Source organism: Solanum tuberosum, unplaced genomic scaffold (genome assembly GCF_000226075.1).
Source record: "Solanum tuberosum cultivar DM 1-3 516 R44 unplaced genomic scaffold, SolTub_3.0 scf00538, whole genome shotgun sequence".
Lineage (NCBI taxonomy): Eukaryota > Viridiplantae > Streptophyta > Magnoliopsida > Solanales > Solanaceae > Solanum > Solanum tuberosum.
The window spans coordinates 130,765-143,070 of NW_006239455.1; the positions used below are offsets into that span (position 1 = coordinate 130,765).

Below are 12,306 nucleotides of genomic sequence, written 5' to 3' on the forward strand. Positions count from 1 at the left end.
TTTTCATACAGTCTAATTTCATTTGTTTCTTGTTGCTTCATGATGGCTAACTTTCCCTTGTTTGTATTTGCTGCTGTGATGATTACATACCTTGGAATAAAAGGTATTTTCTTCTTCTTATTACTATTTAAAAGTTTTGAGAGAAAATGTTATCTTTTTAGTATGTTTTTCAATTAAAGGTGTGAATAATAATTTTTATTATATATATATATTAGTAGTTGGAGTCATGTATAAGAATGTTTATTGCTTAGAGCAATTTATATTTCAAAGGATTTCAACTACTCCCTCTATCCTAATTTATTTGACACCGTCAAAATTTTGAGAGCGAGCCAAATTTTGCTTGACTGAATATTCTATATCTGAATTCACGATCAAAGATTAATTTTTTTGTAATTTCGATTGTGTCACGTAAATTGAGTCAGACAGAGGGAGTAGTATTTATGGTATGTGATCCTACAATAACTTCTCTATTTTTTGACAATGCAGAGGTACAATGTGTTGGAGTGTGTTATGGGAGAAATGGAAACAACTTACCATTAGCTGAAGATGTTGTAAATCTTTATAAATCTAATGGCATAACAAGCATGAGAGTGTATGATCCAATTCCTGAAACACTCAATGCTCTCAAGGATAGTAACCTTCAAATCATGCTTTGCATTCCTAATGACAAACTTCAAGCCTTAACAGATCCAAAAGAAGCTTACAATTGGGTTGTTGCCAATGTTATAAATTATATCAAACAAGTCAGAATAAGATATATAAGTGTTGGAAATGAAATATCTCCTCTCATTGCTAGATCATCTCAATTTGTTCCCTTCCTTCTCCCTGCCATGGAAAACGTGCAACGAGTCATAACCTCGTTCAGACTAAACGATCGTGTAAAAATATCAACAGCTATAGAGATGGGGCTATTGGCGAATACATATCCACCATCTCAATCAACATTTCGCGGAGATGTGACTAGTTTCATCAAACCAATTATTGAGTTCTTGAAACAGAACAACGCGCCTTTGCTAGCAAATATTTATCCGTATTTTGCTTATATTGGTGATCCTGAACATGTTTCACTCTCTTATGCAATATTTGCGCAACCAGAACCCGATTCATCAGGGTATACTAATCTATTTGATGCTATGTTGGATTCAATTTACTATGCAATTGGGAAAGTTATTGGTGAAAATAAGGTTGAGATTGTTGTTTCTGAAAGTGGATGGCCATCTGAGGGTGGTTTTGGAGGAAGCATGGGTATTGCTACTATTTATTATAGGAATTTGATTGGTCATGCGAAGTCAAAAGCAGGAACTATACACAAGCCAGGAAAACCTATAGAAACTTATTTGTTTGCTATGTTTGATGAAAATTTGAAGATAGGAGCAGAGACTGAGAGGCATTTTGGAGTGTTTCATCCTGATAAAACTCAAAAGTATAATCTTACTTTCTAGTTCTAGTAGAGTTGTTCAAATTGCTTTTTGTGTATAAATAAAACATGATGGAGTACTAGGTTATGGTTTTACAAGGATTTGTTGGTTAAAATTGTTATCTAGATATGCCGACATGTTCCAAATATCTTCACTAGCCATATTATATCTCGGGTAGCTTTAACATTTGTCTTCAATATATCCACTACACTTTCGCATCAGAGAAGACGTAGCGTCACGACCCAACCCACCAGGCCATGTGGGCATCTACTCTAACCCTTAAATAGGTGAACTCTTTCACCCAATTTAAATCATGTCATGTAGAAATAAATCATAATTAAACTAAATAGCCTATTTATATATTGAAATACTCATAATTTGTCAAACCAAATTACCTTTGTAAAGAAAATACACTGATATCTCTCCCAAGGAACTAGTCTAAATAGGTGAAAGAACTTCTAAAGAGTACAATTTATGAAAGATATAAGTCACAACTCCCACCATAAGGGAAGAAGAGTAGAAACTGTCAGAGATCATCTTTCATCTTCTTCTATGAAACATCACTAAATCCTGCAATCAGACTATGCCAAGTGGCATAACAATAGTAGTATTAGTACAAACAACATGAACTAATAGGCGTCATCGACCAACCCAAATTCACCTCATAACATCCTATAATTATTCAGAAGAAACATTCAACTTGAAGATAAATTAGGAACCTACCCTTGAATGACCACTCTTACCACAAGCAATATTGCTTGGAATCCATACACTCTATCTCAAATCACTACCTCCTTCCGTTGCCGACTCTACCATCTAAGTCATTCCATTTCCATATCAAATCACCACCTAACCCTTCTACCCCCAATACAGTACCACCACTAAATTTGATAAGCCGTTAGCTATTCCCCTCAAATTCTCGTTCTCACACCTTACCTTACGACACTTCTAATTATAAGAGGTACATAAAATTAACACAACTATAAATACACACACATTTATAAGAACAAATATAAAATAGCCCGAACTCCAAGTCACTTCTCTGATTTGATATGCACAAAATCATGAACAACGTCATCACAACAAGACACACTTGATTCATCACCCGTTTCAAGTAATCCCGGACCACCAAGGATCCCTTAAACATCATCTATAATCTTTTAACATGCAAACCTGGTCTACAAAAGAACCATCTCAGCATTTTAACCCAAATCCCGATCACTCATGGACCAATATGTAACCATTCCATTACAAAAAAGAAAATTCAATTCTCTCACGGAACCCACACACAAATTTTTAAGAGTACCGGCATGGTACCCGAAACAACCATTGTTAGTGTACCGACGTGGTACCCAAGCGAACCATATGATATCCCATACCAGCCATGAAACCCAAGCTAACTGTTAGTAAACCTGTACCAGCGTGGTACCCGAGCCAAACAACAATCACAAACAACATGCACAGTCACACTCACAAAGAACAACCATACTTGAAGCCACAAGTAAATTAAATATGTTCATTGCATGATATTATCAACATGATGTCTTTTCATATTCACCATTTTTTGTGTTCTCCGCATGCATTGCACATGTAATACTACAAAGTTGTTAACATGCAAGCATTACATATATTAGAAACAAACAACAATCACATACCCGAAAGAAATCCTTTGTGAATATTTTCTTATCACAATTCGATTACCCACACTTTCCTTTCCTAGGATAACACCTAGAAAACAACATAATGTCAACAATAAGCAACAAGTCCATCCTCATCCTAAACCACAACTAAACTCCACATTTAACCATCTATGCTCTGTGTCCGAAGGCATATGCATGAAGTCTCCCAACAATCTATAAGCTATTATATTAGTAAATATAGGTCTAACTACTCAATTAAGAGAACTTATCCTAACTAGGCATCAATCAAATGCTGATGAAGTTTGAACATAGGCTTCTAGTTCAGTGTTAGCGAATCTTGATGAACGTAGACTAGAAATCCTTGAGTTTTTACCTCATTTATGCTGAAATATCTCCCCCTCCATTGCTCGCATGCTACAACTCTTAGAAGAGTTTTTGGGTCTACCCTCATGTATTTTCCCTGGAAAGTGGAAAGAAAAATAAAAGACATCATATTTAACTAGGGTCTGATTGTTAGGGTTTTCAACCAATCTTTGAGTTTTGCCAAGAACATTGTTCTTCCATGTATTCAAGGCTATCATAGTGATGGACTGAGTTCTTCCTCATACTCTACATCCATCTAAATTCCACAAAAGAGTAATCTAGGGTTTTATTCAGAATTTTGAATTTTCTTGAGATGAGTAGTATCATTGAGTTCTGAATTCATGATTTCTGAGTATTGAGTTTTCTATATTTTTGTTGAGATCCTTGAGCTGATTTGTTCATGTCTATATTTCAGAAGTAACTCTATTTTGAATTATTATTTTGAGAATCTTTCAAAGCAAACATTTTTTACTTAAACTAATTTTCTAAGAAAGCAAAGAAGAGTTTTGATAAAGAGTTTTAAAAATGATTTGAGTAAGAGTATAAGTGAACTAAGTATTTACAATTGTATAACTTTTTACATTGAGCAAAGAGAAACTTTGATTTCTAAATGAGTTAATGAGTTTAGAGATATTTCAGAACAGTTACCTCTTTCAAGAGGATATTTGAAGCAATTACCTCAAATTGAGAAAGAATATGTTTTATACATTTGATCATGAGTATATAATTATTGGAAGTAGTATTGAGCACCGATATAGGGATGAGTTCAGACAACTCACCTTCCTGGTAAACCATGTAGCCAATATAGGTAAAGGATCGTACTTTTTAAACGACTTTTTATTGCTTTCGAGTAGAGCTTTAATTGATACACTTAATAGAGATGTTCTATATTCCTACAAGGTATAGAACAATTCTAGTAGGGTGGGTGAGACGTTGTATCATCATGTTTCTCATAGTAATGGTTATCGATTAGAAAATCTTCCAAATAGAGTTAAAATGAATATTATCATATCACTTAATATGTTTAGTTCAGTGATGAGTAAGTATTTTGTAAAGTTTAAATGATTTCATTCCTTTATTTATTTACATTGAGTTAAGTATATATATATTTACATCTATTGCAGTCCTTTTATTTAGTCATTTCGATTCGGCTATATTACATACTTGTACATTCAATGTATAGATGTCATTTGACCTACATATTTATATGATGCAGATACATGTGTTCCGGATCATTAACAGGCGCTTTGTTGAGATCACTTTGCACTTCCCTTTCGAGAGTTTTGGTGAGTCATCCTTGCATTTCAGAAAACCCAATTTTTCGTTTCAGTATTTACTTTGGAGTGTTGAGGGTCTCGTTCCGACATCCATGTTGAACTTAGAGACTTCATATATAGATAAAGTTGAGTTATTTTCAAAAATTCTTTCTTTCAAGTGATTTGCGAATATCGTATTTTGCTTAAATGACTATTTGAGACACTGTAGTAATATTTTTCGTTTTAAAGCTTTTAATTTGCTTGAGTCAAATCTTCCGCTAAGTAGTCCGTTAGACCGAGGATTCGCTTGGGAGCCAACAATGATTCTCGAGTGTTAGTCACGCCCAGGGTGTAGGCTCAGGCGTGACATGTAGGATGACTAAGTTTTTAGCTCTTATATAATTATCAATTTATCTTTCCACACTTCTTTCGTAATGTTGGGTTTGAGGATGCCTTATCTTGATTGGATTGGACAAGTGTCATCACGTCCATTTTTGGAACATGACACAACTCTTGTCTATTCCAAAATACTTAAGGTGTACTCATTAAAAATTACCTTTTAAATCTAAAGTCAAAAATAAAATTAATCCATCAATTTACTTTCAAAATTATACTCTAGTCTTTTTTTCTTTTCCTATATAAGAAGCCATCATCTGGTCATTTTTCTTTTCCTGCTTAGAGTAATTTATCTTCCAAAGAATTTCAACTACTCCCCCTATCCTAATTTATTGGACACCGTTGAAATTTTGAGAGCCAGCCAAATTTTGCTTGACCGAACATTCTATATCTGAATTCACGATCAAAGATTAATTTTTTTTGAAATTTCAATTGTGCCATGTAAATTGAGTTAGACTGAAGGAATAGTATTTATGGTATGTGATCCTACAATAACTCTTCTTCTTTTTTTGACAATGCAGAGGTACAATGTGTTGGAGTGTGTTATGGGAGAAATGGAAACAACTTACCATTAGCTGAAGATGTTGTAAATCTTTATAAAGCTAATGGCATAACAAGCATGAGAGTGTATGATCCAATTCTTGAAACACTTAATGCTCTCAAGGATAGTAACATTCAAATCATGCTTTGCATTCCTAATGACAAACTTCAAGCCTTAACAGATCCAAAAGAAGCTTACAATTGGGTTGTTGCCAATGTTATAAATTATATCAAACAAGTCAGAATAAGATATATAAGTGTTGGAAATGAAATATCTCCTCTCATTGCTGGATCATCTCAATTTATTCCCTTCCTTCTCCCAGCCATGGAAAACGTGCAACGAGTCATAACCTCGTTCAGACTAAATGACCGTGTAAAAATATCAACAGCTATAGAGACGGGGCTATTGGCGAATACATATCCACCATCTCAATCAACATTTCACGGAGATGTGACTAGTTTCATCAAATCAATTATTGAGTTCTTGAAACAGAACAACGTGCCTTTGCTAGCAAATATTTATCCGTATTTTGCTTATATTGGTGATCCTGATCATGTTTCACTCTCTTATGCAATATTTGCGCAACCAGAACCCGATTCATCAGGGTATACTAATCTATTCGATGCTATGTTGGATTCAATTTACTATGCAATTGGGAAAGCTATTGGTGAAAATAAGGTTGAGATTGTTGTTTCTGAAAGTGGATGGCCACCTGACGGTGATTTTGGAGGAAGCATGGGTATTGCTACTATTTATTATAGGAATTTGATTGGTCATGCGAAGTCAAAAGCAGGAACTATACACAAGCCAGGAAAACCTATAGAAACTTATTTGTTTGCTATGTTTGATGAAAATTTGAAGATAGGAGCAGAGACTGAGAAGCATTTTGGAGTGTTTTATCCTGATAAAACTCAAAAGTATAATCTTACTTTTTAGTTCTAGTAGAGCTATTCAATTTTCCTTTTGTGTATAAATAAAACTTGATGGAGTACTAGTTTATGTTTTTCCAAGGATTTGTTGGTTTAAATTATTATCTAGATATGCCGACATGTTCCAAATATCTATGCAAGCTATATTTATATTTCGGGTAGCCTTAACATTTGTCTTCAATATATCCACTACACTTTCGCATCAGAGAGGACATAACATCACAACCCAATCCACCAGGGCATGCGGGCATCTTCTCTAACACCTAGATATATAGGAGAACCCTTTCACCCAATTTAAATCATGTCATGCATAAATAAATCATAATTAAGATAAATAGCCTATTTATATATATTGAAATACTCATAATTTGTCAAACCAAAATACCTTTGTAAAGAAAATACATTGATCCCTCTCCCAAGGAAGTAGTCTAAATAGGTACAAAAACTTCTAAAGAGTATAGTTTACGAAAGAAATAAGACACAACTCCCACTATAAGGAAAGAAGAGTAGAAGTTGTCAGAGATCATCTTTCATCTTCACCTATGAAACATCACTAAATCCTCCAACCAGACTATACCAAGTGGCATAGCAAGAATAGTATCAGTAGAAACAACATGTACTAATAGGCATCATCGGCCGACCCAAATTCACCATATAACATCATATAATTAATTAGAAGAAACATGCAACTTGAAGATAAATTAGGACCCGGCCCTTCAATGACTACTCTTACCATAAGCAATATGCCTTGGAATCTATACGCTCTATCTCACGCACTACCTCTTTCCGCTGCCGACTCTTCCAAGCCATTCCATTTCCATATCAAATCACTGCCTAACCCTTCTACCACATAAACATTCCCCCAATACAATACCACCACTAACTTTGATAAATTGTTAGCTATTCCCCTCAAACTTTCGTGCCCACACCTTACTTTACGATACTTCTAATTATAAGATATTTATAAATGTAACACAATTATAAATACACACATTTATAAGCACAAATATAAATGAACAACCTCAACACAACCAGCCATACCTGATTCATCACTTGTTTCAAGTAATTACAGACCACCAAGGATCCCTTAAACATCATCAACAATGTTTAACATGCAATCCTAGTCTACACAGTAACTATCCCAACATTTAAACCCAAATCCCGACCACTCATGGACTGACATGTAACCATTCCATTACAAAGAAGTAAATTCGGTTATGTTATGGAACTCACACACATACTGCAAGTGTACAGGCATGGTGCCCGAGCCAGCCATTGTTAGTGTACCAGCGTGGTACCCGAGTAAACCATATGATATCTTATACCAGGTATGAAAGCTGAGCTAACCGTTAGTAAACCTATACTTGTGTGGTACCCGAGCCAACCAACAATCACAAACAACAGGCACAATCACACTCAAAAGGAACAACCATACTTGAAGCTATACGTAAATTAAATAGGTTCATTGCATGAGATTATCAACATGATGCCATTTCATATTCACCCCTTATGTATTTCCCGCATGCATTGCACAAGTAATACTACAAAGCAGTTAACATGAAAGCATTACATAGATTAGAAACAAATAACCATCGCTTACCCAAAAGAAATCCTTCACGAATATTTCCTCATCACAATTCGAGCTTGATTTAGCCTTTTTAGGCGTTATGTTCGTATCTTGTAACTTTCATGAGTTTTGTGTCAAGGAAACCTCTGATTTATATTTTGATGGTTCCATTGTATTTGGAATGTTCTATTTAGTCTAGTAGCATAGTTAGTTTTTGTGAACAGGATTCCGAATGAATCCCGAAGGTCATTTCAGAAACTTTTGTGGCTTTTATGAATTGATGGTTTATGTTGTCTGGTGCAGTGCATTTTGTTCATCGCGATCACATGATCTTCTCTCGTGATTGCATAAAGCATTTTTCGTGTGCATCGCGATCGCGTGAAGTCAAGTTGCAATCACGATAGTCAACATGAGTGAGTTGACCTTTTTAACTCAACGCGATCGCGAGCCTTTGGTCATCGCAATCGTGATGAGCATTTTTATACTTGGGCATAATGTGTTACAAAAATGGGGTTTTGACCCCATTTCATTATTTTTGAGTTTTGGAAACTTTGGTATGATAATTTGAACAAGGTTTTTGAGAAGTACCAGTTGGGTAACGATTCCTAATATTATATCTTCATTTACCCATTGTATTAATGAATTTAAATGTTCAAATTAAGATTTTTGGAATGATAATTTAGGGTTTCTACAAGAACTTGATAAAATGGTGATTTTGAGCTAAATTCTAATCCATTTTTAAAATGTTTTTTCACCAATGAGTTCCAAATGTCTTGGGCAACACTTTCAAGTAATGATTTTCAAATTCAAACCTCATTTTTGGAATTAGGGTTTTTAGTTGATTTGACACTTTTTCAAAATGTATGATATTAGTTTGTTCCATAATCTTATTTTAATTAACTGTTTGATTAGATTGTGTGGCTTTTGATATTGTTCGGAAAAGAAAAACCCCAAGTCTCAGATTGACTTTTGATTGAATTAAGGCAAGTGAACTTCTAAATTTTGTAAAACTTGTAGAATCTTGTATTTCCCTTCATTGTATGTGTTAGTGAGTACTAGGAATGAGGTGATTGGTTCAATTTCTCACTTGATTGATCTTAATGAATAAAAAGGGGGAATAAATGAAAAGGGCAACATGTTGATAGTTGTGCTTTTTGAATTTCCTTGTTGTGGACCCTAATTTGTTAATTAATGAAATGCTTTGATGACATTATTGTGGACTTGAATTGCTTGAGTTATTGTCTCTTCCTTATGATGTGGAATTGCTTATTTGCATTGATTTATATGCACTGTAATGAGATATGTTATGATTATGCCAAAGAGAAATGGTTCCGACAAGTGATATCATATAAAGTCGAAGTGAAACGGTTCCAGCCAGTGATATTGTGCCGAAGGGAAATAGTTTCTGCTAGTAATATTGTGCAGATGGGAAATTGTTCCGACAAGTGCTTGACTATTGTGATTTGATGGACTTGATACTTGAGATTGATCTACTTAATCCTTGTTATTGATCTACTTGATATTTGTAATTGATCTACTTGATAATTGTGATTGAGCTACTTGATACTTGTGATTGACATACTTGATACTTATTGGTTGTTGAACTATGACAGTTGGACTGTGATTGTTAAGCCTTGTGAGTTGTGTATTGTAAAACTGTTAGGTTGAGCTGATTTTTATGCAGGTTTTAGTTGAGATGGTTCAGTTGGGATGAAAGGAGTACTTGTATTCTAGCCTAGTTTTACTTTGTTTAATGGTTGCTTGTTGAGTACCATGTTGTTTGGTACTCACCCTTTGCTTCTACTCTTGTGGAGGTTTCGAGCCCGACCCCGAGTGACCTTTCTCCTTCATCTATTTCCGAGGCTTTCTGAGGATACATTAAAAGGTAGCTACTTGTCATCCCGACGGGTCCTCCTGTTACTTAAAAAAAAAGTGTGCATAGCCTCACAAATTCAGTTAATATGGAATAGAGGGAGTACTCTAGCCTTTTTTTTTCTTCTATAAGAAGCCATCATATGGTCATTTTCCTATGGTCTAATTTTGTTATTTTAACTTTAAAACGGGCATTTAAAAACACTTTTTAATCTTATCCAAATACTTTAAAAGTACCTAAAAATAAGTCAATTCAAACGGTCTAAGGAAACTCTTATCTATTCCAAAATACTTAATGTATACTCATTAAACAATTACCTTTTAAATCTAAAGTAAAAAAAATAGAATTAATCCATCAATTTATTTTCAAAACTATACTCCTCTATTCTATATTAAGTCAACTTTTGAAAAAAGAATCGGTGTATAAAATAATTGAATTGTTCAAAGTTCAAGATGACTATTTGAATTTTTTCCATATTTGCCTTTACATTTATAGAAGTTTTATATTTTCTAGGAGATAAATTATTCTACTTACAAAGTTATAGTTATGATTTCACAAAGGGCAGACAATAGTGAAAATTATGATTTAGTTTATGTCCTTAAATATTTTTTCTTAATATGGATTAGAGGGGGTACTCTAGTTTTTTTTTCCTATATAAAAAGCCATCATCTGGTCATTTTCCTACAGTCTAATTTCATTTGGTTCTTGTTGCTTCAAGATGGCTAACATTTCCTTGTTTATATTTGCTTGTGTGATGATTTCATACCTAGGAATAAAAGGTATTTTCTTCTTTCTTATTACTATTTAAAAGTTTTGAGAGAAAATGTTATCTTTTTAGTCTGTTTTTAAATTAAAGGTGTGAACAATATTTTTTATGAAATATATATATGAGTAGTTGGAGTCATGTATAAGAATGTTTATTGCTTACAGTAATTTATCTTTCAAAGGATTTCAACTACTCCCTCTATCCTAATAAGTTGAAATTTTGAGAGCCAGCCAAATTTTGCTTGATCGAACATTCTATATTTGAATTCACGATCAAAGTTTAAATATTTTGAAATTTGACTTGTGCCACATAAATTGAGTCAGAGAGAGGGAGTAGTATTTATCGTATGTGATCCTACAATAACTCTCTTTTTTTGGCAATGAAGAGGTACATTGTGTTGGAGTGTGTTATGGGAGAAATGGAAACAACTTACCATTAGCTGAAGATGTTGTAAATCTTTATAAAGCTAATGGCATAACAAGCATGAGAGTGTATGATCCAATTCCTGAAACACTCAATGCTCTCAAGGATAGTAACCTTCAAATCATGCTTTGCATTCCTAATGACAAACTTCAAGCCTTAACAGATCCAAAAGAAGCTTACAATTGGTTGTTGCCAATGTTATAAATTATATCAAACAAGTCAGAATAAGATATATAAGTGTTGGAAATGAAATATCTCCTCTCATTGCTGGATCATCTCAATTTGTTCCCTTCCTTCTCCCTGCCATGGAAAACGTGCAACGAGTCATAACTCCGTTCAGACTAAACCATAGAGTAAAAATATCAACTGTTGTAGAGACGGGGCTATTGGCGAATACATATCCACCATCTCAATCAACATTTCGCGAGATGTGACTAGTTTCATCAAATCAATTATTGAGTTCTTGAAACAGAACAATGCGCCTTTGCTAGCAAATATTTATCCATATTTTGCTTATATTGGTGATCCTTACCATGTTGCACTCTCTTATGCAATATTTGCGCAACCAGAACCCGATTCATCAGGGTATACTAATCTATTCGATGCTATGTTGGATTCAATTTACTATGCAATTGAGAAAATTATTGGTGAAAATTAGGTTGAGATTGTTGTTTCTAAAAGTGGATGGCCATCTGAGGGTGGTTTTGGAGGAAGCATGGGTATTGCTACTATTTATTATAGGAATTTGATTGGTCATGCGAAGTCAAAAGCAGGAACTATACACAAGCCAGGAAAACCTATAGAAACTTATTTGTTTGCTATGTTTGATGAAAATTTGAAGATAGGAGCAGAGACTGAGAAGCATTTTGGAGTGTTTTATCCTGATAAAACTCAAAAGTATAATCTTACTTTTTAGTTCTAGTAGAGCTATTCAATTTTCCTTTTGTGTATAAATAAAACTTGATGGAGTGCTACTTTATGATTTTTCAAGAATTTTTTGGTTAAATTATTATCTAATTATGCTGACATATTGTTCCAAATATCTTTACAAGCTATATTTATACCTCGGGTAGCCTTAACATTTGTCTTCAATATATCCACTACACTTTCGCGTCAGAGAAGACAATAGAGTGT

At 34.0% G+C, this 12,306-nt stretch overlaps 2 protein-coding genes and 1 pseudogene across 2 annotated transcripts; all 3 read left to right on the forward strand.

Annotated features, from left to right (window-relative positions):
* Positions 1-440: 440 nt before the first annotated feature.
* Positions 441-1,442, forward strand: LOC102593448 (glucan endo-1,3-beta-glucosidase, acidic isoform PR-N-like). The gene has a single exon (XM_006365139.1). The coding sequence runs from the start codon at positions 441-443 to the stop codon at positions 1,440-1,442; it is 1,002 nt and encodes a 333-aa protein (XP_006365201.1).
* Positions 1,443-2,802: 1,360 nt separating this feature from the next.
* Positions 2,803-6,550, forward strand: LOC102593773 (glucan endo-1,3-beta-glucosidase, acidic isoform PR-N-like). The gene is made up of 3 exons (XM_006365140.1): positions 2,803-2,919; positions 4,638-4,707; positions 5,595-6,550. Exons 1-3 carry the CDS (start codon positions 2,803-2,805, stop codon positions 6,548-6,550), a joined length of 1,143 nt encoding a protein of 380 aa, XP_006365202.1.
* Positions 6,551-7,799: 1,249 nt separating this feature from the next.
* On the forward strand, positions 7,800-12,088 carry LOC102594090 (glucan endo-1,3-beta-glucosidase, acidic isoform PR-N-like; annotated as a pseudogene).
* Positions 12,089-12,306: the final 218 nt, after the last annotated feature.